Source organism: Perognathus longimembris, chromosome 10, assembly GCF_023159225.1.
Source record: "Perognathus longimembris pacificus isolate PPM17 chromosome 10, ASM2315922v1, whole genome shotgun sequence".
NCBI lineage: Eukaryota > Metazoa > Chordata > Mammalia > Rodentia > Heteromyidae > Perognathus > Perognathus longimembris.
In genome coordinates this window covers 36,384,383-36,412,058 of record NC_063170.1, presented here as the reverse complement: position 1 = coordinate 36,412,058, position 27,676 = coordinate 36,384,383, and the positions used below count along the sequence as shown (strand labels likewise).

Sequence of the window (27,676 nt, the reverse complement as noted above, 5' to 3'; positions counted from 1 at the left end):
GTGTGGAACCATTCATTTTTAGTCAGCAAGGCCCGGTGAAATCAAGAAATACCTCCTAACTCTCTTATCTGTGTAGTAGCTATACCAGTTCCAGCACATGGCAAACTAACAGATCATCAATATCAATGCCACACTTCTATCATGGATGCCATAACAAAGATTAGAACAGGGATTGCTGTGTCTCCTGTGGAGGCCAGTGGAAGCCAGGTACCAGGAGAAGCAGAGCCCGAGTGTCTCTACCTTGAGATCCTGAGTATGTGTACCCTTTGTCTTTCCAGATATTGCTAACAAAGTCCTCTTGGCTCTGTTTACCTGTGAGATGCTGGTGAAAATGTACAGTCTGGGTCTCCAGGCATATTTTGTCTCTCTTTTCAACCGGTTTGATTGCTTTGTGGTGTGTGGTGGGATCACTGAGACCATCCTGGTGGAGCTGGAAATCATGTCTCCGCTGGGGATCTCTGTGTTCCGGTGTGTACGCCTCCTAAGAATCTTCAAAGTGACCAGGTAAGGAAATGTGTTTTGTGCCACAACTGTTTTCTGAGCAGGAGGTGGTGGTCAGGCCCAACCCCAGCCAGGTGGCATTCCTGGTTCACACCCTCATCTTGACTTGCAGGCACTGGACTTCCCTGAGCAACTTGGTGGCATCCTTGTTAAACTCCATGAAGTCCATCGCTTCCCTGTTGCTTCTGCTTTTCCTCTTCATTATCATCTTTTCCTTACTTGGGATGCAGCTGTTTGGTGGCAAGTTTAATTTTGATGAAACACAAACTAAGCGAAGCACCTTCGACAACTTTCCTCAAGCTCTTCTGACAGTATTTCAGGTGAGACTTCCCTGTCCCTCCTTTCTTGTTCCCAGTGCACCATGAGTAGTAGCTGGAACTTCTGCCTTCTTGTCTGCTCATAGCTCAGGAATACATGTTTATTCATAATCTTTATTCTAATAATACTCTCTTAAGGGGCTGGGAATATGGCCTACTGGTAGAGTGCTTGCCTCATGTACATGAAGCCCTGGGTTTGATTCCTCAGCACTACATATACAGAAAAAAAACAAACTCTGTTAAACTTTGTATAAATTGTTTTGTGTCATCTTTGGCTGTCTTTGCAATATGACTTAACATTTTCTTTTAAGACTACTGCATAAAAAATAATGTACAAAAAATCTTTTTGTTTGATTTTTGTGAGATATCTATAAAATATCTGCTTCTTGTTTGTGGCTAATTTATTTAAGTACCAGCAACTTTGTAGTCCTAGTTATAAAAGATGCACATGAAGAAATGAGTTTGGAAGACCAAATACTTTGGTGTGTGGAAATGTTGCTAGCCTCTGCCCTTCTCTGTCCTCCTTCTGTGATGAAATAAGGATGAAGACTGTGGGGATTGCTATGCTGTGGGTGTTTCTGTGGGGGCTGGGTAGGAGAGTTGCTCTGTCACTCAAGGCATAGTGAGCCTGCCACCTTCTTGTCTACAAGCTGAGGTGGGCTGAGTATTCTCCCCTGGCTCTCAGCTGAGCCCCTTCCTTGGATGGAGCCTGAAAATTTTGTTTGGAATGCTCATCTGTTTTCTCCACTTTTCTCATGTGGCATCAGTAATCATTGGAGCCTAGCTGGCAAGGTAGGGAGGCATTGTGGGAAGAGGAGACTCTTAGGTCCCACCGTGGCTGTTTCTGTGCCCAGATGAGCAGTTTATCCTTTTCTGGAAAATACACACACACACACACACACACACACACACACACACACACACACACACACACAGACAGACACTAATGGGAATGGTCTATGAGATTCTCACATAGTCATTTGAGATATATGGAGATATATATTATAGTAACTGATAATAGAATAGTAATATGGTATAATAATATGGTTTAATCTTTTAATTATTCTGGCATTTTGACTGCTGGTGAGTCATTGTTTTTTCTAACTTCTTTCAGCAAAACCTGTGGACTTTTTGTTGTAATACATGCATGTGGCAAAAATTTAAGTGTTACAAAAGGACACAGACCCTAATTTCTTCATCTAGGAGGCAACTACTACTAAGCTATTTCCTGTGTAGTCTTAGATATGTTACTTGCTCATGAATATAAGCCAGTCTATAGACGAATTTACATAGATAGTGGCTCACTCTACACAGTATTACATCTTTTTTTTGTTTGTTTACTTTTGGTGGTACTAGAGTTTGGACTTCTGGCCTTAAACTTGCTAAACAAGCACTCTACCATTAAGTCATGAGTGAGGGGAGAGGGGGTTGGTGCTGTTCCAGAGCTTCTTTTTCTCGAGGCTAGCACTCTACCACTTGAGCCACTGCTCTACAGCTCCAGCTTTGTGGGTGGGGGAAGGGATAATTTATTGGAGATAAGAGTCTTCAAACTGTGATCCTCAGTTCTCAGCCCCCTAAGTAGCCAGCATTTTTGGAACCCTGTTTTTTTTTTTTTTTTTTTTTTTTTTTTTTTTTTTTGGCCAGTCCTGGGCCTTGGACTCAGGGCCTGAGCACTGTCCCTGGCTTCTTCCCGCTCAAGGCTAGCACTCTGCCACTTGAGCCACAGCGCCGCTTCTGGCAGTTTTCTGTATATGTGGTGCTGGGGAATCGAACCTAGGGCCTCGTGTATCCGAGGCAGGCACTCTTGCCACTAGGCTATATCCCCAGCCCCTGGAACCCTGTTTTAATACATCCTTTGCCCTAGTTATTTTTGAGCTAGTGTCTTGCTTCCTGTCTGGGCATGTACCTGTACCATGAGCTTAGTTTTTGCTTTCTTCTATAGTTGGAATTGCAGGCACATGCCACCATTCTGAATTTTTCTGTTGAGATCAAGTCTCACGGCCTTTTCTGGAACTTCAGGCCTCCTGATCTCAGCCTCCTGAGTGACTAGGATGACAGGCATGAGCCACTAGTGTTGTTTTTGTTTTTATTTACTTAAAGTGTCCTCAGAATCCTTCCTGCCTGGTCCGTAAAAGGTCACCTCCTCCTTTTAAATGATACATACATTCAGTGGTGTGGATCACCATCCTGCAAATGAGAATTTAGTGGTGTTCAGTCTTGGCTCCAAGTGGTGTGAACACATAGGATGTATGTGACGTGTGTGAGGCAGATGTGGAGGAACAATTCCCCCACGTGTAAATGCTGGTGTAAAGGGTATAAACAGATTCTTAATCTTTGGTACCCTTGTTGAAATGCTCTGCTTACAGTTGTGATCATTTGCTCTCTGGCAGCAATGAGGAGGCTCCTTTGCCTCACTCCTTTCCCCTCATTGGGTGCCCATACTGGACAGTTGTCACCATCTGATAGGCAAATGGTATCTCATTGTAGTTTTCTCAAGAGTGAATCTGAATGTGTCTTCCTAGGAGCCATTTATAGTTCTTTTTTGTGAATAATTTTATCATTTCTAATTGTTTGCCCATTTTGTTATTTGATTATGATCCATAATGGTTTGAATTACTAAATAGCTAGTCCAGGTAGAAGATAATGGAGCCCTCTTCCTGAAAAGTTGCATTTTTGTTCAAGTATCTGTCCTTATTCTATTTCAGGATGGGCTGAATTACCAAATATTATCAATAGAAAAGATTAAATTTGAAACTTTAGGTGGTTGATAGTATTTGCTCTTGAGATAGTTTGTAAACTCAATACGAGACTTTTAGAATTCTTTAATGTCCAAAAACTCTTATGGATATAATTATTAACCCAGTGGATTAACCATATGTAATACTATGCAGCAATTTAAAAGAATTAGATGAACCTACTAACAGAGAATCTCGAGGAAATATTTTGACAGGGGTCAGGGTAAGAATCTAATTGCAGAAAAAATTCGTATAATACAATATACTCTAAGTCTAGAAAATCAGAGATGACACCAACAGCTTGCCTTTTCTGGGCATATGTACATGAATTTTAATCCATACACAGGAGAGAGAGAGAGAGAGAGAGAGAGATCATCTTTTCTCTGAGGAGGGGATAAAAACTGAGCTGGGTGTTAGCAAAGGGTAGATAAGTATTATATATAAAGGTTTTTTTTTCACTAGAAGAAATACTTCATCTCTGTAATTAAAAATAATATTTTGAAAAATTTATGAAGAAACAGATTGATTTATGTTCTAATTATATTTGGATTTATATTCTAATATAAAAGGCAGCTTCAACCAGGTTGAAGCAGCCACCACAGAGCTGTGAGAGAGCCCCCATTCCTTAGATTCTGACAGGTGAAGACTGGAATGCTGTGATGTACGATGGCATCATGGCTTATGGAGGCCCCTCCTCTTCAGGAATGATTGTCTGCATCTACTTCATCATCCTCTTCATTTGTGGCAACTGTATCCTTTAGGCCCAGCAGGCCTTGTTTTGTTTTCTCTGAATTTCCCTGTGGTGACAGTGGGGTAGCAATGGCAATGTGTGTTAGGGAGGGGGGAGTGTATAAATGCCTCTCTTCCAATGGCTCACTGTCTGCTTTCCTTCAGCATTGCTGGGTGGGGGGCAGTATAGTGTGAGCAGATCTCCAGTGAGCTTTAAGGAACACCATTTGGCTAAGCAAGTCAAAGCAGAGCGTATGCTGATGCTGGTGGCTATCCAGCTCAGCGGCATGTCTCTTGCACATGCCCAATGGTTGAGCCTGGTAGAAAGGGAAAGCCTAGTGCTTCCGTGTTATCCTTAAGAGGACAACATCCATATCAGTTTAAGACCCATTTTCAGTGGACTGGCCTATGCTTCCCTTTGCTGACCTGAATATCTTTGGTTATCAAGTGTCCATTGACTAACTTCAAATCATGATGTAGAACTTTTCTCTGACTTGTTTTACACCTCTTCCCCAGATGCACTCCGTTATCCTAGAGATTGGAAATTGGCCCTCAGGTCTGTTTATTTACCTTGGTCAGATGTTCATAGTCCTAGAACCTTTGGTTATATCTGTCTTATTTTGGGCCAGGTCCTACATGTACAAGACCTGACATACAGATACCCTTAAACATGCTGTGATGAATAAGCCCATATGAATATTGCCTCTTGGTCTTCATCCTTCCAGTATAAATAGTCCTCATCTGGGTGAGATCCCCACTGTAATGCTTTGGTAATAAAATCTCCATTTGGTTTCAGCCAGAATAAACTATTTCATGTAAATATCAAGTTTGTTTGAGTGGATACAATGATGTTTTAATGAGTATGATCACAGCATCCCTTTGATTTGCCTCAATTTGCAGAAGGGCAGGTGTACATCTGGAAGCCTAGGCACATGTTCTGGTCCTAGTAGTTCAACTTATGGGAAAGTGTGGCATTGGGAGAGATGGGGAGACACGATGCATAAACTGATATGCTGAATTGAAACCCCTTTGTATGAGTACTTAATGATTATTTTAAAATGTAAAATAAAACAATTAAAGCTCCCTTCTCCTTCTGCCTCCCCCCCCCCCAAACAAGTCCTCATCTGAATTCCCCTAAAGAGTCCCTTCAGCTGATTTCCCTTCATCTTCTTGGCACACTAATGAAATTTCTTCAGCATGGGAACCTTTGTGTTTTTTTTTAATTTTTATTGTCAAACTGATGTACAGAGAGGTTACAGTTTCATATGTTAGGCTTTGGATACATTTCTTGTACTGTTTGTTACCTCCTCCCTCATTCCTCCCTCCCCCCTCCCCCTTTCCCTTTCCCCCCCATGAGTTGTTCAGTTCATTTACACCAAACAGTTTTGCAAGTATTGCTTTTGTAGTCATTTGTCTTTTTACCCTGTGTCTCTCAATTTTGGTATTCCCTTTCAGTTTCCTAGTTCTAATACCAGCTCTACATCACTGGCCATAAAAGAAATGCAAATCAAAACAACATTGAGATTCCAGCATGGGAACCTTTGTACAAACCTGCCCAATTGTTTTCTGCGAGGGTGTTTATGCTGCAAGGTTTCTATGAAAACTGCATCTCAGCCTGGAGATGCTCTACGTGTCCCTGGACTCCACTTTATTACAGCTGCTGGATTCCAGGGAGCAATCTCTGTCTAGTTCCTTCCTGGACCTCTGAGCCCCTATTAAATTTTATTCACACTTGTTGCTGTGGGCAGAGTCTGTGTGTGGGTAATCCTCCATCCCTCTACCTAGACAACAGCATCTCCTCCCTCTCCTCTTTCCTTCTCTTTTCCCCTTCTCTTCCTCCTCCTACCTCCCATTCTTCACTCTGTCCCCCCTTCCTCTGTCTCCCTTTCCTCCTCATCCCCCTCTTCCTTGTCCTCCTTCTCAGGATTGAATCCAGGACTTGGTGCTTAAAAGCCAGGCACTGTGTTTCTTGAGCAATGCCCATGTCTTTTTTTTTTTTTTTTGGTATTTTGTTTTTTCAGATAGAAGAGTTTCTATATCTTTGAGGTTGACTTCAACCTCACAATCCTCTTTTCTCTGCCTCCTGAATAACCGGGATTACCAATATGTACCACTATACCTGGTGGCTTAGACAACAGCTTCTCAAATTTGGTATCTTATTGTTTAAAAAATATTTTTTATTTAAGTTTATGAATACAATGTGTCTTCATCAATGTTATCCCTTTCAGCATTTCCACTTACCCTCCAAACCCATCCCCATTCTTCACTTTTCTTAATTTTGTAGGATGTGCATTGACTTTTTTACTATATTCCCCTGCCTTCCCTCTCTTCATTCTCTTTTCATTATAGGGCAGGGCTTATGCATAGTTGGTCTTTGGTAAATATTTGTTAAATGAATGAGCAATATTTTCTTTTTTTGCTGTCCTCATGATTGGCTCTTTAGACCACAGCAGTATACCAGATTGCAGAGTATTTCCCACAACATCTCTTTGGTTTTTTTTATTTATTTATTTATTTATTTATTTATTTATTTATTTATTTATTTATTGCAACACATATATGAGATACTGAAAAGTTGTTTATGTTCTATGTCCCCAGCTAGAGTAGATGTTCCATTTTCTCATGTTTCCTCCCATGTCTTCACTAACCAGAAGAGAAGCTGGCCTGGTGAAGGTGCTTAGTAGACCTTTGAATTAATTCGAGTATATTGCTATTTCTGAGGTATAGACAATGTCTCTAAATACAGATGATGGATTTCACTTTTGGAAACTGTCTGTTAGGAATATATATGACCTTCCTATGGTTTATTATTTCACATTTGTCCTTCACAGCCCAAAAGAGTCATTGCAATGCTGGAGAAGCAATTATGTCTTCATTGAGAGACATTCTCAGAACAGCAGTTCCCAGCACTGAGCCTTATCTAAGCCACCATCACACCATGTCCATCAGAGACATGCTCAAGCTCTCTCTAGCCCAGGACATGGCTTCCTTGGGCTCTTTGCAGCTCCAGAATATGCTGTTATATCAAAGGTATTGTGAAAGTCTTAATGTAATCCACTCACATTTCCTTGCTTTTTGAAGCCTTGAATAGAAGAAGCATGATAGCCCTTCACATGATTCCTGTAGGGTTATGTGGAGTTACGTGTTCAGCACCACTCAAGATTTTGGATTACACGAGACGTGGGGCAGTGGTCTCGTGCTCTTACCTCAGGCAGAGAAGCATTCATCGAACACAGACTTTTTATTTATTGTTCTCTGAATAAGAAACGGGCATCTTCTGATTTGATCATCTTATTCAGGATACTTAAAAATAAAAAGACTTCAAGAAAACCATACATAAATTTCACAGTAAATGATAACACAGTGTTCAACAAAAATGTACTCATTACCTTATGTATGTAACTGTAACCCCTCTATACGTCACCTTGACAATAAAATTAAATTTTAAAAATGACAACAACAAAAAACTCTGATAACTTGATTACCTAATTTTTCACTATTTGAAAATGTCAGGTTCAACCACAAAAATCAAAGATCTAGCCACAGTGGAACTTTTAGAAAACAAACAGCCCCCTCTGGAAGGAGGTAGTATGTTACCAGCATTCAGTGTTTATGGAGTAAAGAAATGAATGAAATATCTAAAGACCCTGGAAATTTTTTCAGAGGAGAAAATTTACTATTAGAATAATGTGTGGCCTTTGAATGAGTCTGGTTTGAAAAGTACTACTCTTACTATGTGTAGTATGGTCTATATTTCCAAAGAATCAAAAACAAATCTATGATGTATATGTTATAGATCATTTTGTGCAGTGTGCATTAACTATAGATACATTGGTTGATGGAAACAACAGGAAATGTTGACATTTGCAGGTTTTCCTGGATTTCAGTGAGTCTTGATATTAGCTCTTTTCAGATGACTCTAAAAGGCTTTTGCTTATTTGTTTCTCTGTTGAGAAGCATGTCGCTGATTTTACTAAGTGACCACACTAGGGACCTGCACCCAGCCTTCCAGAACAAGGGGTGGGTGTGGAACATGGCATTGTCATTGCTGACCATGCATTCAGTCATGTGTTGTGTCCTTAAAATCTTGAAATCAGATATTCTACTAAATGTCTTCTTGGCCATTGCTGTTGACAATTTGGCGGATGCTGAAAGTTTGAATACTGCTCAGAAGGAAGAAGCTGAAGAAAAGGAAAGAAAAAAGATTGCCAGGTAACTCCATTTTCATCTGAGTCCTTGACTCTGAAGAGTAGGAAACCCAGGTACCTGAAAGCCCTGATTGCTTCTTTGCAGTGATTAGGGGTGACCGTGTGTTGTTGCAGGCCAAAGAGGAGAGGATGTTGAAAAGAAGCCAGGCCTTTGGCTTTTATCCTCAGAGCTGAGAATGGGAGTCACACATTCCCATGCTTAAAGAATCACTCCAGTTAATTTTGGCATCATAAAATAAATGATGCATTCAATGCTGATTAGCTCTTGGATGGGAATTTTAATAAGATGATCTGTATAATGAATCCATTGCATTAGATGAACAGGAAGCTCTGAGTTTGGGTTGTGCTGTGCTCTTGCTGTTAGTGTTGTTTCCAATTAAATTTTGTCCTTCATTGGGGCATTGTTGATTCAGAATCCTGATTAACACTTTTATATGTGGCAATATGGTTATTTAGTTTCTGGTATTCTTTTCTCTATAGAAAAGAGAGTCTTGAAAATAAAAAGAATAACAAACCAGAAGTCAACCAGGTAGCCAACAGTGACAACAAGGTATGTTCTAAAATAACGTCTCTCCCCTTTGTTTCAGTGTGATTCTGTGGGATGACATAAATGTACCACTTGGGCTGTGAAATGTCTCATATGTAATATTTTGGTGTGAAAGTAGACTATGTCATATAGATGCTGAGTTCTCAAGGACTTTTGGTTGAAATTAGGCAGGGAGCTAGCAGTTAAGCAACACTTCACCATAGAACCAAGATAATTAATATGTAACAGGTTGACTTCTAGCTTTTCCTGTGTTGGGCAGGGATGACCCTGGTCATGATCCTGTTAGCATCTTCTGAGTGGGTATTAAAACTGAGATTTTTAAATAGACATCTGTTCCCAGTGGTAATCCCAGGATCTATTGGTCTGGGAGACTTTAGGGCCATACTGTCAGACTTTATCACACTTATGACAGCTGTGGAAGTTTCAATCATTTGGTCATTGAATTGATAAATTCTGAGTAGTGATTGTGGGTGGGTCAGACACTCAAGATTCAGGAATGAAAAAGACTGACAGGGTCTCTGCCTCCATGGAATTCACAATCTTGCCTGGAGTCAAGAATCCAAATGTGGTTATCATAGAGTGTGTGTAACTACACTGGGACATCAGAAGGACCTCCGACCAAATTGGTATCATGTTTCTCATCTAGGATCAAGCCTCTGTCTGAAGCAGAATCCCCCTGTACTCACACACAGACACACACTCAGGAGAGAATACCTCATCCTGTGCCGACCAGCTGGTTGCCCCCTTCCCTTCGGCCCTCTAAAGTACATTGAAGCCAGTGTCTTCCCTCCTCCTGAGATATCTCTGTCATCCTAGGTTACAATTGATGACTACCGAGAAGAAGATGAAGACAAAGATCCTTACCCACCTTGTGATGTGCCAGGTATGGTGGCGAAGGCCAAAAACAAGCTCTTGGTCATGAGATTAGATATGGCTTTGCTGTGGCTTGCTGGCTGGCCTATCTGGGTTTACTCTGATCTGGTTTGGCCACCAAGATAATGGGATCAACTTCCCATGGTCAGAGGTAGCATATATGCTTACCTCCACCCAGAGGGGTGCTGGATCAGGATTGGTCCAACTTTTGCTGTTAGCATTCACCTGACATGTTTGCATTTCCTTGATGCCTCTACTGGATTATAAAGGCCGGACTTGGATAGTTCTTGGGCTGCCTACCTGTAACTTGAAATCCCACGTGGAGCTTTTCAGCCTGAATCTGGGGAAACAGCCAGGTGCTGGAAATATGACAGTGAGAATGCCACCATCATGATCACCTTTACCTGTGGTTTGATGGTAGCCTAGAAAGAACTTCTTCCCACAGCCAAACACACTTGACCCAGAGGGATATGGCCCCACCCCACATCTACTCAGTCCATATTCTGAAGGAGCAGGGGGGTTCTGGTTATGTAAGCCGTAAATGCTCTTCCCATTTAACCCTCATTTAAAATTGGTAAAATTGGGAACGGTTATTAAAACCCATACATGCCTATAAAAAGTGTTTTATTTAAAGTAGGTGAAGAGGAAGAGGAGGAAGAAGAGGATGAACCTGAGGTTCCTGCTGGTCCTCGTCCTCGCAGAATCTCGGAGTTGAACATGAAGGAGAAAATTGCTCCCATCCCTGAAGGAAGCGCTTTCTTCATTCTTAGCAAGACCAACCCGTAAATACATCCTTTCTAGTCCCACCACTACCCCCTCTCTGCAGTGATTCTATAGATTGTTTGAGGATGGCTGGGTGGAATAAGGGGAATACAACTGTCCCAGAAGCCCCAAATTCCATGCCGACCCCTCTCTGCTTCTTTGTTGCCTTCGCCATTCATTCTTCTCCTGTGAGGTTGTGACCGGGTCTTGGAAGGAGTGCTATTCTAGATTTTTCTTCCCCTTCTAACCCCTGCATGGGAACAGCAATGGGGCAAATATCTGTGGTCATTAAGATTTTCTGGTTGAGGGTTACCACTATGCTCTTCCATGCAATGGCCTAGAACCTTTTCTTTTCTTTTCTTTTTGGCCAGTCCTGGGGCTTGGTCTCAGGGCCTGAGCACTGTCCCTGGCTTCTTTTTTTTGCTCAAGGCTAGCTAGCACTCTGCCACTTGAGCCACAGCGCCACTTCTGGCCGATTTCTATATACGTGGTGCTGAGGAATTGAACCCAGAGCTTCATGTATACGAGGCAAGCACTCTTGCCACTAGGCCATATCCCCAGCCCCTAGAACCCTTTCTTAATTAGTGGATATATTCTAAGATGCTTTGTGGGATGAGAATTTTGTGCCCAAGTTCTGCCCAATATCTTCATCCTCATATCCCATTTAGGAGATCTTTTTCCTTACTTTTATGACCATGAAAAAAATATGTCCTGGTGATATTTATAAGTTGTAAGTATTTGATTCAGCTCTAGGATACTCTGCTTAAAATAGCAATCCTCATACTAAAATGATAAGGTGCTCACCAGGAACATGGTAGTGACTCACACATACTGTAGGCGGAAAACATTTATTTACTAGTCCTAGTCCTTTGTAGGTTTTAATCATCTGGGATTAAGTGAACTGCCAAGGGGAATAGGTAGCTCCTGGAAAGTTTTCTACAATTGCAGGAGGAGTTCTTATAGCTGTCATAAAGGAAGACTGCATAATTCACAGGTCCTGGGGAGACACAGGTGGAAAGCAAAACTAGAATCCTTGAAAAGTAAAGATTTTATGATTGGTTTTACAGCTCACCACTACTAGGATGTCCTTTAAAAAAAAAAAAAAAAAAGGAAGGAGGGCCAGGTACCTGTAATCCTAGCTCCTCAGGAGGCTGAGATCTGAAGATCCTGGTTTGGAGCTATCCTAGGCAAGAAAGTCAGTGAGACTCTTATCTTTAATTCATCACCAAAAAGCCAGAAGTGGAGCTATGGCTCAAGTGGTAGAGCACTAACCTTGAGCACAAAACCTCAGGGACAGTACCTAGGCTCAGGACTGGCACAAAAAAAGGAGAAGGAGGAGGAGGAGGAGGAAGAGGAGGAGGAGGAGGAGGAGGAGGAAGAAGAGATTACGCTGATGTTTACTGACACCTTCAGCTCTTTATGTTTCCTGTGTTAAGGAATGGATTGGTCTGATTTTTTTCCTCCCAGAAGTCAAGAGCACTCCTATGCTTTGCTGCTTTAGAAGGTCTTCTGCAGCTACAGGCTCAGTTGCTAAGAATTTACAAGCCTTCTTTGGGGGAGGGGTGGGTAGTTGAGGGTGGGTAGTTGAGGGTGGGTAGTTGAACACCCCGAAAGAGAAGATTCTATTAATGAAAAAAAGTCTTTCAGGGGAAAACCTATCTTAACGTCTTTAGCAAACACATATTTAGGGTAAAGACAGTCAGTTGTCAGTTTTTTTTAACAGCCTGATAGCTGGCCATTGTAAGAGCCTTAATGAAAGCCCAGATTCTGGGGTCCTAGACACAGCAATCCTCCCTGGCCTCATGGGGCTTCAGGACTCAGAAGAAACTACATCGTGTAATGCAATGAGATCCTTACATGCTAGCAAATGATGATGTGGCTTTACTTTCTAAGTATTTCTGGTCGTGGGTCAATTCTAAAATTAAAAAATAGGACTTTTGTCAGCCATGGCTCACACCTATAATCCTAGCTACCCAGGAGGCTGAGATCTGAGGATCCTGGCTTGAAGCAGCCTGAGAAAGAAAGTCCATGAGAGGCTGGGAATGTGGTTTAGTGGTTAGAGTGCTTGCCTAGCATGCATTAAGCCCTGGGTTGGATTCCTCAGTACCACATAATCAGAAAAAGTCAGAAGTGGCACTGTGACTCAAAAGATAGAGTGCTAACTTTGAGCAAAGAGAGGCTCAGGGTCAGTGCTCAGGCCCTGAGTTCAAGTCTCAGGGCCGGCAAAAAAAAAAAAGAAAGTCCATTAGAGACTCTTATCTTGAATTAACCACCAAAAAAACAGAAGTGGAGCTGTGGCTCAAGTGGTAGAGCAGTAGCCTTGGGCCACCAGCTGAGGGATAGGACCTGGGCTCTGAGTTCAAACCCCAGAACCAGTCCATACACACACACACACACACACACACACACACACACACACACACTTTTATGATAAAAATCTCTAGGTGGCAGATTTCATCAGCCCTCACTAAAAGTCCTATTTTAATACAGTCTCCCTGTAGTACACAAAAGGAATTCGTTTCATTCTTTGTGTTAAAATTTTCAGATAAATATGACCAAGTTTAATTGAGCAAAGAATGAGTCACAAATCAAGCAGCCCTGGAAATCAGAAGAGGTTCAGAGGGATACACTCTGTGATGTGGGCAGCAGCATTTATGGACAGTTAAGGGAAGGGAGAACAAGAGACAGCTTGACTGGCTGTGGCACCACCTGTGCCTTATTCGAACATCGTCTGACTAGTTGGCAGCCTGTGATTGGCTGAGACATAGCTGCTGTAATTGGTATGCTTGTTGGGGAGTTATCCTCCTAAGTTAGGCCTTTAATTAGCTTTGGAACCAAGGTAAGTTATAGTTTGTTCATTATGTAGGGGGATTCAAAACATGGAATCGTTGTTAGGTACAACTCAGTTTAACTTGAGAGTTTTCTTTCTAAGGCAGGGAGGATGTGCTGTCAGGCTTCATGTTGTAGAAAACTTCAAAATCAAATAGACCTGCATTGGAAATCAGCCTCTGTGTCACTTAAAGTTCCCTCATCCATGGAAGCCTCAAATTCCCACTTGTAAGGATTGGATGAAATGATCTCTGGAGTGCCCAGCACAGAGCTGGTCCTTTCTTGACCCCTCCACAGCCATATAGGGCCAGCTGGTTGTAGACTTTGTGGGGTGAAAAGTGGATCATTCTTTTCTGCCTGGGTGTGGGGCATAGGTGGTCCAGCAGAGACAACAATCTTCTTCTAATCTGTTTGGGGCCTCATACTTAAACAAAAACAAAAAAACCAGCCTGTTTGGGCCCTTGTCTGAGCCTGTGTCTGTGTGTTGACCTTCCCCACAGGATCCGTGTGGGCTGCCACAAGCTCATCAACCACCACATCTTCACCAACCTCATTCTCGTCTTCATCATGCTGAGCAGTGCCGCCCTTGCTGCTGAGGACCCCATCCGCAGTCACTCCTTCCGGAACACTGTAAGAACTATGAGAGACGAGAGATGGGTGGGACTCCCCCTGGGGTCAGCACTGTCCTCTCTCAGGCAGAGGATGTCCTGGAGAGGCTCCAGGAGGCCTAAGAGATTAAAGATAGCAGTCACCTGTAGTTCTGTTTTCCAGTTTGTGAGTGCCAAAGCTTTTGCTTTATTAGACAAACCTGAATGGCATTATTTATCTTGACCTTTATTTACAGTCCTCTACACTTGTAATGCATCCAGGGACTTTGTTTTTCCTCCTCTGTTCTCCTTGCTGCTGACATTTTGGGCCCTATTTCTCCGTCCTCATCAGATATACAGCCACACCTTCGAGATTTTGCCCTAGGAGGAACAAACAGCAAGGAGAAGGTGAAATTGAGTCCAGGCATGCCACAAGGCCACACGTTCTTCCTTGGGAAGAACTCTCTCACATGGACTTTACACAAAGATGCTGTGCTCCATTTCTGAGGAGAATATAAGTTAGGGAGATGATGGGATGTAAGTTGAGGGTTCCATGGAAAGGAGGATGTTGAGGTTTTGGAGTGGGAGAATGTGTTTGTGCTAAGAAAACAGAGGAGTAAGCTTTCTGCTGTTCCTCAGCTTCGTAACGGTGGTACCCACAGATGCCTTGTTGGAAAGAAACTTGTGCTGAAATTAGTTCTTATTCTTACAGCTCCATCTTAGTCGTTTAGCCAACTCATTACTGAGGAAACTCCAAGGGCCAGACAGCTTCAGAGAATTCTTGGCCTGATAACCATCAGGCCTGGTCACTGTAATCATTGATACATCTCCAGGAGAAAGGAGGCAAGCAAGCGTTGGAGATATCAGATTCTTAGATGTTTTAGAATTAAGACAATTCAGCATAGCAGTGAGCCTAGTTTTCTGTCGTAACAAGATGGCTTCATACTGTTTTTCCCCACTGAATGCATGGCTAAATAGTTTATGGCCGCGATAAGACATGAACTCTGATGTAAAGGTGAAAAACACTTTTCCTGAGGTATGTGTTAGTGTCTGTGTAACAATAAAGGCATTGAGCTTGTCTTAATCAGTTAGAGATCCAGACACTGGGAAGGCACAAAAGCCTCTGTAACACTGACATACTGACGAACAGTTTACATTTGGAGCTTCTTGTTTCTTTTTTATTATTATAATCTCTTCTCCACAAATTTGTTTCTTGCTGCTTTCCCCCAAACTGTTATTGTTCTTTCTAATAAATGTACATGCATATGTGTGTTGCTCTTAAAGCATTACAGTGTTTCTTTTAGCAGTAGCCGGATTTTTAATGGAAAAGAAAGCTAAGGGAAACTATGGAGAAGAGAAGTTAAATCTAAGTGTTTGATTGGACCCTGGGTACCAATCAGGCTTGGCAGCAACGATTCTGGCTGTTTTTGACATTAATATCTACTGTGTTCTAGAAGAGGATGAAGAGAAAGTGGCAGGGCTTGATAATATATGGAAAATGCCTTCCATTGCTTGGCCAGGAAACACAATTAGACAGAAATGTTAAATTCAGAAACAGAAACATTTTGGAAGGAGAGTAACCCTGGACAGAGCACTTGCGTGAAGAGAGCAGGCCCTGAGGCAGAGGTCCCCAGCCTACTGGGAAGGAGCAGTAGCAGGCTCCCCTGCCGTGTCTCCATGTGCGAAACAACCTGGCTGACTCCAGGGCCCTTTGACTTGCCCAGCAATACTGTGATTGGTTCAGTGACCTGAGCAGGTGCCCCCACCTAGCTCCAGTATCTGCATCTCCTAAATGAAAAGACCAGGTGATCTCCACCATCATTCTAACACTGATAACTGTGTCCATGAAAACCATGAGAGTGCAGGGGTGTGCAGTTCCCTCCCTGTGAGTGTCCTTGCTTGGGGTGGTTAGACTTTTTGCTGCTAGCCCACTTGTTCTGCCTCTTAGCCCCATAGTTCTGAAGTAGTACAGAGACTCCAGAGTGGACTCTGTGGGCTACTAGAAGGCATTTTCAGAAATGCTGAGAGAGCTTTAAAAGCCAAGGCAGTCTGTTATTTGAGTGGGTTAAAAAAGTCAAACTGGAAGACTGTAGAACTAGGTACAGTGCAATGGCTAGAGGAAGAGATTGATGGCTAATAAGTTGGAATTCTGAAGGGACATGTCAAAATTTCTGGCCCTATCCGATACCACTAAAATCTTTTTGTTAAATATGATATCAGAGAACACAGGGCAATGCTAGGCAAGTCCTCTACCACTGAGCTTATTTCTCTTCCTCTATCAGTCTGAAATTCAGCTAGATGGCAATGTACTTTACTCAGTTGGGGCACAATGGAAAACCCAAAATATGTGTGATTGTAATGTATCAAGGCCCACAAGTCATTGGTAGAAGTAGCCCACTGATGAAGGGTTGTTAATGTAGCACTTCCGGAAATCAGCCCCTGTTGATCTGGGACACAAGCCTAGGAGGCCAGTTAGTTGGCTTGAGTGGCTAAAAGAGGCCAGGGTCCCCAGTGGTCCTTGCTGGTTACAAAGAAGTTGTGATTGGACAGAGATAAGCCTCCATGAGCATTTCCGTCCTACCTCTGGAGTGTCAGAGTTTTCCTGAAAAATGGGTCTCAAACCACAGGTGGGGGTTCTGCCTGTGGCCATGTAGTTGTTACAGCTTGTTCTTGATATCTTGTTCTCATTTCCACATGTTGTACCTTGCAGATACTGGGTTACTTTGACTATGCTTTCACAGCCATCTTTACTGTTGAAATCCTGTTAAAGGTAATGGCGTTTTTCATTGATCCTCATTACGCTAAAGCAGCTGTAGCAATAATAGTTGCCATTTTTTGCTTACTTTCCAGATGCTAGGTTATGCAGATTATGTCTTCACTGGTACTTTTGCATTTGAGATCATTTTGAAGGTAACAGGAAACCAGCTGTGTGTTTAAGACCCTACTCCTGTGTGAGACACAGGAGAGAGGCGTGTAGTGCTTTTGGCTTTTTTTTTCTTCTTTGATTAAGCTAAGTTTTTTGTAAACAAAGAATTTTTTTTCCTGCGACCATTCCATCTTGTTTTTGCTTTCTTTTTCACTTTTGAGTGCATGTAGGAGCTACTTTAACTTCACAATAGTTGAAATTATATTTTGCTCCTTTTTGGAAAAAAAATCTTCTGAAGTTTGTCCACTGATAACAGATATACTATGTGTGAACTTTCTTTTACCCTTCCCTGGCATAAAGTCAGAGGAAAAACATTTGTCCTATGAAGGGAATGTCTCTCTTCTTGTTTCTCTGACTGCATTATGTTTTCAGTGGCTTAAAATAGTAGCATACTATTTTCTTGCAACTGGATTTGCAAGAGAACTTGGGTCCATTTTGTTGAGATACTTTGTCTCTGTTTTAGTGGATGGGCTTGCATTTGCACAAACAAAAGGAGCGCCCTTTCAGACAGGGTGGCCTAAATGTGTTGCCCATGCATGAGCTCACAGTTGCCAGTGCTGCGTGCGGTTTGTATATTGAATGTGAAGGCTGCCCCATTGGGGAGCTCCTTCTTAAGTGCTCAGAGGTCTGGATTCTAGGAGCAGAGTCTCCAGGAATAGGTCTTTGTGGTTCTAGAGGAACAAGGCCCATGGAAACTGTCAAAGCAGCCATCTCCTAGAGGGAAGAAGCTGAGAAGTGAAGACTTTAAATCACAATTGTCTTTAAGCCATTTTAAGGTTTCTGTATATGCATCCCAAGAAAAGCAACAACTTTATGTTGGAACTTGGGCTCTTCACAAAATCTTCAGTGAATGAAACCTCAGTTAACATGGTCAGTGAGTGGGTTCTTTCTTTGTTATTGCTATTTTAAAAAAATTGGCTCAAAACAAACCAGTCAACATCTGTTTAAATCTGTATTTATTTTCCTGCCTAAGTATAAGCCAGTGAATTTAGTTACTAGTCAGAGTTTTGCAAGGGGCCGGGGGTCAGATGATAACTGGGGTGGCTTGGGGTGGCTAAAAAGCCATGCTGCAGAGCACATGGCCCAACGTTGTCTCTGGCATCTACTCTAGCCTTGCCTTCTTGTTTGATCATTCACTGTCTGTCCCAGATTAATGGGGAAGTGTTCTACTTAGTACATAAGCCTGGCTCATTGAGGTTGTATTTTACTTTCTACCTTTTAAATTGTTAAGTTACCCTTGAGCTTTGGAAAAAATGAGATCCTGGATTATTTTAGAGGGAGAAAAATGGTTGTTACTTTTCCATTTCTGTGGATTTGCCTCAGTGACTTAAATCTTCTAAGTCATTCTTCATTTTGAAGGTATTTTAGGAAATGGAAAAAATAAGCTAAAATAAGAAGGATCCACAAAATGGAGAACCGAGGTTCACCTAGAATTACTTACTATCTGATATGGTGGCTCAGGGTGACTTTGGGGAGATTCGGAAAGATATTTGCTCATTTGTTTAAATTTTGGGAAATTACCTTTTTTTTTAGGCTAAAAAGGTTTAATGTTGGCCATTTTCTCAGAGTCAGGGTAGCATTTCCCAACTGTGCCTTTTCTCAACTGTACTTGCCTTTTGTTTCCCCCTTCAAAATTGTGAAATTACTGTGTGTTTCTGTTTTGACTCAGGGGAACAGTGAAACACCTAGAATATGTGCTCCAGCTACCCAGGGCAGAGAGAATGACTGTCCTGAGATGTCACATGACAGCTCTCCCTACACCTAACATGTGCTAGAATAGCCAGACTTGGAGAAACTGAAATGGGTAGATAGTAAAAAGATCTAGGAGCAATCATAAGGGTCCTTCTTGGAAAATGCACGTTTCTACATAAATAGAGCCTGTGAGTGCTAGACTGCTGTGCTTTTCTTGCCACTGCTAGGAGAGCAGGATTGGAACTATGTAGACTATAACTGGGGCCTCAAAGAGGCCAGACCAGCGTTTTATGGGAAAGCGACGCCATCTGTCAGTGTTGACCTGATCACAAATGTGGTCATGTGCAGTCTGTCCTGAGACAAGTTCTTTAGTCAGGCCAGTGATGTGTTCATATTTGAGGTGTGTCATTGTGATAATCAAGTCTAAATTGGTCTCCTTAAATATGTGTCTGAAATAGCTTCTCCTTTTATGTTTTTATTTTGAGTAAGTTATTTATTAGCCCTTTTATTATACATTTCTGATTTTCTTATGTGCAATTTGTTATTGTTTCTTCTCTGCCAGTATTGGGCTTGAAATCTGGACCTTGTGCTCTCACTTGGCTTTTTTAAGCTCACAGCTGGCACTCTACCACTTGAGCCACACTTCCACTTCTGGCTTTTTGCTGATAAATTGAGGATAAGAGTCTCTTAAGATTTGTCTGGGCTGGCTTTGAACAATGATTCTCATATCTCAGCCTCCTGATTATGTAGGATTATAGGCATGAGCTATCAGTGCCCAGCTTGCACTTGTTAATAAAGGGATACTTTCCTCAAAATTTTGTGAAGAGCCCAGGTTTCTTTGCCTCTGGGAGAAAAAACAGCAAATAACCTTTGATTCTGTTTCTAGATGACAACTTTTGGAGCATTCCTGCACAAGGGAGCTTTCTGCAGGAACTACTTCAATTTGCTGGATATGCTGGTTGTTGGTGTGTCTCTGGTGTCATTTGGGATTCAGTAAGTATAATGTGGTGTGTGTGTGTGTGTGTGCATGCACACACGTGCACATGCATATGCACACCTGCAAGCACAGATCCATTCACACATGTCTAGGAATAGCGACAGAAACATTTATGTAAGAAATTTTGATGTTATTCGTATTTATTTGGCCAGGATTGCTTACTTTGCAACCATGCTAGAAAGCAATGGGCAATTCACATTTTCCTGTGCTTCCTTTGTACTCATTAATAGGTTACTCTCATTGAAACTGGTTTCTAGTCAAGGCTGAATTAACTAGGAGGGAGAAAGCGGGGTTCTAGTCCCAGTTCCTCCAAGGTCTGTTTCCAGGCTGAAGGGCATCTTCTCTCAGATCCTAGCTCCCTTTCTATCCAGTGAGAGCCGCAGCGGGGTGACCTCTCAGGGCCCCTGTCTCCTGAACAATGAAGACTTCCCTGAATTTCCAAAGGCAGCAGATACTACAGCCTTTCCTTTTGGCCTTTGGCACTTTTCAGCTAGGAGGGAACTGAGGTTAAAAATTAGGACCTGAATTGTTTCTTCATGGCATTTGGAGATGTCTGCCAAGGAGTAGCCATTGCAGAGCCTTGCCTGTGTGCCATTTGCCAGAGCTGGGGGCAGAGGCTCCATTGGGAATATAAGGTGTGGCCTCACTTTCCTGTTGGCCTCTGAACCCCTCTTCTAGAATTGACCATCGGTACTGCATGTGTGCACACATGTACACAAGCATCCCTCCAACTAAATGTAACTGGGGAGGACTAAGGACTCATGCCTGGAACTGCTTTTGTGGCCATCCTCCTTATCTCTCCCTCATGCCCAGAACAAGGAGCCCTGTAGCCTCAGCTGAGGACAAGTCCCATAAAATCCCAGGCTCTTAGAACAAATAATGCTGAGTGAGACGAGCCAAGAACAGAGAGACAAACGGCATATGGTCTCCCTAATGTGCGGGTATTAGAATTAAAATGCAAAGAGATAGAGGAAAGTAAACAGGTCTCAAGATACAAAAACACAGTACAAAGCAAAGAGGACACAGAATGAGTAGAAAGTGTGTGAGAATAGTAACAATAATAACAACAACAAAATAGCAGAGGGAACCATCCCTACATTGGACACTAAGGGAACCAAGCATCTCATGGGTAGGATTGGGAAAGAAGGAATGAAGGAAGAGGGAACGGTTGTTGCTAAACAAGAGAAACGTAAAGTACATATCACCCAAAATGAAGAAAGTATCTGTATGGTTAAAGATCATAGACTTCATAAGCTTAGTAGAATAGAACAATTTTCATCATTGTGAATGTCAAAATGTATAGTGTGAAATCTATGTAATAACTTAACCTCCCCCAAAAGAAAAGAAATGTAATATATATATATATATATATATATATATATATATATATATATATATATATGCCTTACATATGAAACTGTAATCCCCCTGTACTTCACTTTTACAATAAAGAAGGGGGAAAAAATCCCAGCCTCTACCTGCCTTTTTCAGCTGCAGCTCTAACCCACTTCCTCCTATGCAGGGTCTCCATCATACCCAACTATGTAGGGTGCTGCACATGAACTATATTCTTTCCTGTGGCTTTATATGCACTGCTCCCATGGTCTGGAGAGCCCTCCCCTCTGTCAGCTAACTCCTGCTCCTCCTTTGGGACTCGCTGTCACCCTTCTGGTCAGCCTTCACAGACTCTGCTGAGGTTTTGCTCCCCAGTGGAGCACACTGAGTTTACCTTTTTGTCCTAAATACCTCTCGGGACTGTGATGACCCATGTCTTCCACCAGACTTAACTTCCTGAAGTCCAGAGAAGCTCATCACCAAAACACCGCAGGAGGTTTCCAAACTTGAACACAAACGGAAACCTAAAGGCTAAGAACAACCTAGTGTTTATGTTAAGTGAAAAGGAAAAGGCAAGTTTTTACATTGCATTTCTACCAAGGCTAGTTATGAACCTAAGGTTGGGCCTCCTTGGGTGTCTGTGGGCTCAGCTCAGGAGGTACTGTGTGTAGCATGCACTGGAAAGAGAAGATTGTACTGATATCCTAGAGCAGCATCCACTCAGTTCCCCCTGGATATCATGCAAATTAAAGAGATGTGATCAAGTGAAGTAACATCTGAGTATTCCTATCCATCCAAAATGTCTGTCACTCACTTTCTTCCTTAGATCCAGTGCCATCTCCGTTGTGAAGATTCTGAGGGTCTTAAGGGTCCTGAGGCCCCTCAGAGCAATCAACAGAGCCAAAGGACTTAAGGTATTGATTCTTGTCCTTCTGACAGGGCTGGTTTGAGTTAAGCTTGGCTGTTATTACTGCACTGGGGCTGTGCGGGGCCCTGATGAATTTCCAAATGGGGTTTTATCCACCAATTAAGCCACCTCTGCCAATTCCTAAGGGCCTTCAAATTTTTATTTTTATTATTTTTTCAGTATGGTTAATATTTGTCTCAGTACTATTTCTTTGTGTTTATTTTTGACTATAAATCTCTACTCAAGCAGGTCATAGACAAACCTAGAGGGTGTGTATTTTCTAAGTCCTATATGGTATTGGGATGGGGCTGGGAGCCTATGTACTAGGCTCTGCTTTCCACATAGCATTAAAATTTTTTTAATTACTTGAGAAGAAACCAAATAGAAGCTCAACTATGAAGTGCTCTTTGCAGTAGCACCAGAAAACAAAGCACAAAGGCCTGCAATGTTGGAAGATGATATGAAAGTGTGCAGAAAAACAGAAGCCCGGGGCTGGTGTCAACTCTCCTTTCTAACTAAGTCACCAAGGAAAGTGACACCCTATTGTCTCCCTGCTTTCTCTCCCCAGCATGTTGTTCAATGTGTCTTCGTGGCCATCCGGACCATTGGCAACATCATGATTGTTACTACCCTGCTCCAGTTCATGTTTGCCTGCATTGGGGTCCAGTTGTTTAAGGTAGGGGTGCGTTCACACAAGGCCTGACTTGGTTTCTGTGAAGAAGAGCCTGTGCTTGACAATGGATCTGTTTTGTACCCAGGGCAAATTCTATCGCTGCACAGATGAAGCCAAAAGTAACCCAGAGGAATGCAGGTGGGTGTCCTGAGAGCAGAGTGCAGAGTCTGGAAAAATAAGTTGAAAGCTTGAAGGAATCATTCATACTAGCAAGTCAGAAGTTTAAGTCATGGAATAAAAGGCACCTGTGTGCTTATCTCATTGCTGGATAGACAGATGTTTGGGTTTTTTTTCTAGTTTGTTTTCTAAAAGGAGGTGAAATTCACTGAAGATAAAACCAACTGTTTTCAGTGTACAGTTCAGTGGCATTTAGTGAAGTCATGTGCATCTATAAAGCACCTCTATCTGATTTCAAAACTTTTACCATTCCAAAAGAATGGTCAGATGTTTCTCTAGTGGGTATAGATTTTATAAAAGAGGGAGAACACCCTAAAATAACAATGAAGTAGCTTTATAAGGTATTAACAGGTTGACGTTCCTCTTCCAGAAGTCTTTCTAGACTTCCTCGCTCCTGTTCCTCTCACCCACACTTCGGTCAGATTTCTACTCAGAGGCTGGACAGAGGAGAGGCAGTGTAGGCAATATTCATGCCTTTTTTTCTAGTCCTGGGGCTTGAACTCAGGGCCTGGGCACTGTCCCTGAGCCTCTTTGTGCTCAAGGCTAGTGCTCTACCTCTTGGTTTGGTTTTGTTTTTTGGCCTGTCCTGAGGCTTGGACTCAGGGCCTGAGCACTGTCCCTGGCTTCTTTGTTTTTTGCCAACTTGAGCCACAGCACCACTTCTGGCCTTTTGCATATATGTGGTGCTGAGGAATCGAACCCAGGGCTTCATGTATACAAGGCAAGCACTCTTGCCACTAGGCCATATTCCCAGCCCCTACCTTTTTCCCTCTAAGATATCCAGTGAATATGAAAGCAAGCACAGAAACGTCATCTGGAGCTTAAGGTTGTGTAGAACCTGTGACCCTGTCCTAAGATTTAATGACCAAAGTCTAGTTGCTAGTCCCCCATACATGGTTGGAGGTTTCCTTGAGCAAAAGATGTGGTCATAGAGCACATGGTAAAAATTGACTGTGGCTATGCAGCTCCAGAGGAACCTTTCACCTGGGTTTTGGGGGACAGAGCGCCCCCTCTAGTTAAGCCGTGCAGTAGCAGTGTGGAGATGCTGTCTCTCCCCTCAGTCTCTTCTTCCTCACCTGTGAAGTAACAATCACAGACTTTATCTCTTGGGTTCCTTCCAGAAGTCAAGTGCTGTGAGAAATGTCATATGACAGTTCTAGACTTCTTTTGGAAATAAAATTGGGAATGTTATTAGTGTGGAAGGAGATTTGATGAAAACTAAGATTACGCCTGGGCTAATTTCCCCAAGCTCATAAAATTCCTTATGGCCATAGTTTTAATTCTCCACCATATACTTTGAGCCTGTTTTATGTGAGAACCATGAATAGTTTGGAAGCTTTCATTTGTTAGCAGACATGCTGGGTGTCTATTAGCTGCTCTGGAGAATACACTTTTCAGTAATCACTATTCAACAGTCACTTGAACTGCAGAGCAAATTTAATGTGAAGAGAGCAAAGTTTCTATGTGAGCAGCTCTGTCCCTGTCCTGCTCAAGTATGCAACTTGGCTGAAGTTGAGTAGGACATTCTGAAGGTGTGACTGGGCTGTGGTACTATTGTAATGCTCCTGCTACCTGCCACATGTACACCCAGGATGACTGGTACTTCTTTTCTTCCTAGGGGGCTTTTCATCCTCTACAAGGATGGGGATGTTGATAGCCCTGTGGTCCGTGAGAGGATCTGGCAAAACAGTGATTTCAACTTTGACAACGTCCTTTCTGCCATGATGGCACTCTTCACAGTTTCCACCTTTGAGGGCTGGCCTGCGTGAGTACAGAGAACACACAGTCTTCCACTGAGGTACCTGCTACTCCTCAGGGAGACTAGGCTGAGTCCTCTCTCAGTGAGTGAGCATCATTTTTCTTCTTCACAGTTGCAGGCTTGTTCTGTGACTAACTTTGGGCCACTTATCACCATTTCTTAGCCCATCCATAGGCAGATGAGTGGCTACTCTGGCCCACTAATAGCATGCTCAGGTTTGAAGCAGGGCTGGTATATGACCTTAGAAGCTCCTCTGAATGGGACTAGAGAGTCATAAGAGGCATTCTCCCATTGGGAGCCATTTCAGTAAAGCTGCCTTTCTGCTATTTCTAATAATGTGTCTCTCTAGTGTCCTAAACCATTCATTCTGATATTTACGAGCACTACTACCTATCAGGTGTGGATGGTTGCCATGTGTCAGTTCTTCAATGAAGGCACTTATAGGTTCATTCATAAAGCATAGTTGTGATGCCAGCTCCAAGAAACATGCTAAGCCCTATGGAAGAAAGAAAATTCTCAGGACACCATCACTCCCTGCAAACCTCAAGTCCAGTGAGCATGTCAGGTAGCCAAACTAGAAAGGAGCCTTGATGTCTCCTTGATGGCAGAGAATGGCTAGGATGTTGGTGAGTAAAGTATGCCGAGTAGAAAGAAAGTAGAAGGCAAAAGAGTCTTTTATTCCATTCTCACTCCTCGTCAGATGCCCTGTTCCTAGAAGAACTATAGAAGATCCTCACAGGTGAAATGCTCAGTGTGCCTGTGAAAGTCAGTTATTTCCAGAAGCTTTTGTGAGGCAAAAGGGATGGTTGAGTATGTCTTACTCATTGGGAAAATGACCCTAGGAGAAGAGGCCTAGAGTAAGACCTTCACTCTGAAAAGGCTTTGATATAGTGTTAAGGTTTTAGAAACTGTTTTAGAAAGCCATTGGGAGGCTGAGGAGAAGTGAATCCATCTGAGATTTTGGTTTGGAGGGCCTGAGCTAAGCTCTCAGCTCTGCTTCTGCAGAATGTGAGCTTGGCACTTAGATCCCTCTTTGAGCACACACAGAACATGGCCATCAGTACAGATATGAAGGTGGAATGAAAGGATGTGAGTCTGGACTCATAGGGAGTGCCCCCCAATGGGTTAAATCTACATCAGAATCTACATTGAAATTGGGAATGTTACAGTAATTTCCTCTTTTTATCAATAATTCTGCTTGACATATATTTACTTTTAAGAGATATTTCAGCTTAAGGAACTTCTCTTAAAGACAGTTGTCTTTGTCAGGATAGTTTTCAGTTCCAATATGTTATAGGCATTGTTCTTCCTCTCCTTTTTTCTGTGAATAAAAAGGAGTATTGTTGAAAACTCATGAAATTTTTATTTTTAGTCCTCAAAACAATCTCTCAATGGTCATATCCCAGGTTCCCCTACTACTAGGTGCCAGCTGTCTGGGCCTGATGCTGAGGAGGGGGACCTGGCTGTGTTCAGAGGCCTTGGTGGGCACCCCATGAGGTCCAGAGTTCAGAGGAGCTTTGGAGCTTAGAGAACAGTGGGCTGGGCCTCATGGACTGATTCTGGTTGAAGGTCCTCACTCTGTTTTTCTGCTCTCCAGGTTGCTGTATAAAGCCATCGACTCAAACGGAGAGAATGTTGGCCCAGTCTACAACTACCGTGTGGAGATCTCCATCTTCTTTATCATCTACATCATCATTGTTGCTTTCTTCATGATGAACATTTTTGTGGGCTTTGTCATCGTTACATTTCAGGAGCAGGGAGAAAAAGAGTATAAGAACTGTGAACTGGATAAAAATCAGGTTAAAGTCACACACTGTTTGTGCTTCTTCCCTTGAGAAAGAGCAGATCTCCTTTCAACTGTTTTCTCTCCACACAGAGAAGGGCTTCCACGTGGGTAGTTCAGGACCCCAAGCAGAGCACCTGCTCAGTGACATGGAGTCTCCCCCTGGAGAGTTAGGTCCCCAGAGATTGTGAAGGTCTAGAGTTGTAGCTCAGTGGTGGAGTACTTACCTAACATGTCCTTGATTCAATCCCCAGCTTCACACAGAATAGACTGAGATTGTGAAACTCATCCCCAGGCCTATTGGTAAGAAATCAGGGAATGTGTTGGCCAGTTTATTTGGTCATGATCCATTAGTGATGACTCAGAATCTAGTGGAGTTTTATGATCTGGGGACAGAAAACATACATTTGAATTTCCACGATTCCTACTGAAGACTCTTTAGTGTCTGTGTGTAGGGCAGATTTTCATCATCTTGAAACTCTTGGTGTTATAGGCTTGATAGTGATTGTTTATGTTTCCAGGGCTGTGGGATGCTAAGCAACCATCTCTGCCCCCTATTCACTAGATGCTAGTGACAGCCTTATATTTCCCCACATTTCCATATGTCTTCTGGGGAGCATGGTATTCCCTGGTCAAGAGTTGCTGACTTAGGAGGAAGAACCTTCTAATAGAACAGGGAAAGCCAGAAGCGTTGAACTGGAGACTTGCCTTATTCTTTCTCTATCTAGAACCTTGTTTTAGCCAGTCTGCTAGAAGTACAGGCTTTTTGGCTGTGAGGATGTGGTAATGCCAGAAATCCAGGAGTTCTCTGGCCCTGCTCCTCCTGCATCTGTTCTATGATATCAGGTCCATCCTTACTCTTATTCCATTATCTCTAAATTAAGAGCACTTAATGTTTCTTGAAAGATCCTTTGAACTCTAGAAGAGTGGCTGAGATTTAGAGTCTGGTCTAAGAACTTCTCTCAGTGCTCTATCAGTAGTATCTCTGGTTTGATCATGACATAATAAGCAAGAATGATCTGGCCACTAGGGCTTCTGGAGGTGAGCTGGCCTAAAGAAACATATGGTCCAGAGTAGAGCTGTTTCATGGGAATCATGAGGATGCACTGGTGGTTTAGTTTGTAGGAGGACTTCCCTTAGAGATGTAAGGATATCCTTGCTGATCCACCAGTGACAGTCCAAGGGAGACTTAGCCCAGCCCTTTCCCCACTCAAGGAAGACAAGATTGATGGTAGGGCCAGCACTATAGTGTGTCAGCTGCCGAGGTTCCCCAAAGTCTCAAATCAGGGCCATAATCAGGGCAGGTAAAGTTAGAGTGGCACCAAGTCTTACACACTGG

The 27,676-nt window shown here is 42.6% G+C and overlaps 1 protein-coding gene across 5 annotated transcripts in view; it reads left to right on the top strand.

Annotated features, from left to right (window-relative positions):
* The window catches only part of Cacna1d (calcium voltage-gated channel subunit alpha1 D), a 329,930-nt gene that overhangs the window by 236,388 nt on the left and 65,866 nt on the right, over positions 1-27,676 (top strand). For 4 of the 5 annotated variants that reach the window (XM_048355817.1, XM_048355821.1, XM_048355819.1 and 1 more), the window contains 15 exons: positions 279-504; positions 614-821; positions 4,183-4,303; positions 8,380-8,494; positions 8,971-9,040; positions 9,854-9,920; positions 10,545-10,692; positions 14,002-14,131; positions 16,799-16,858; positions 19,593-19,699; positions 21,865-21,952; positions 22,514-22,621; positions 22,704-22,756; positions 24,414-24,560; positions 26,152-26,353. In XM_048355817.1, coding sequence (XP_048211774.1) covers positions 279-504; positions 614-821; positions 4,183-4,303; positions 8,380-8,494; positions 8,971-9,040; positions 9,854-9,920; positions 10,545-10,692; positions 14,002-14,131; positions 16,799-16,858; positions 19,593-19,699; positions 21,865-21,952; positions 22,514-22,621; positions 22,704-22,756; positions 24,414-24,560; positions 26,152-26,353 — 1,850 coding nt within the window. The remainder of the gene's footprint in view (positions 1-278; positions 505-613; positions 822-4,182; positions 4,304-8,379; positions 8,495-8,970; positions 9,041-9,853; positions 9,921-10,544; positions 10,693-14,001; positions 14,132-16,798; positions 16,859-19,592; positions 19,700-21,864; positions 21,953-22,513; positions 22,622-22,703; positions 22,757-24,413; positions 24,561-26,151; positions 26,354-27,676) is intronic. The other variant, XM_048355818.1, reaches the window with a different exon arrangement.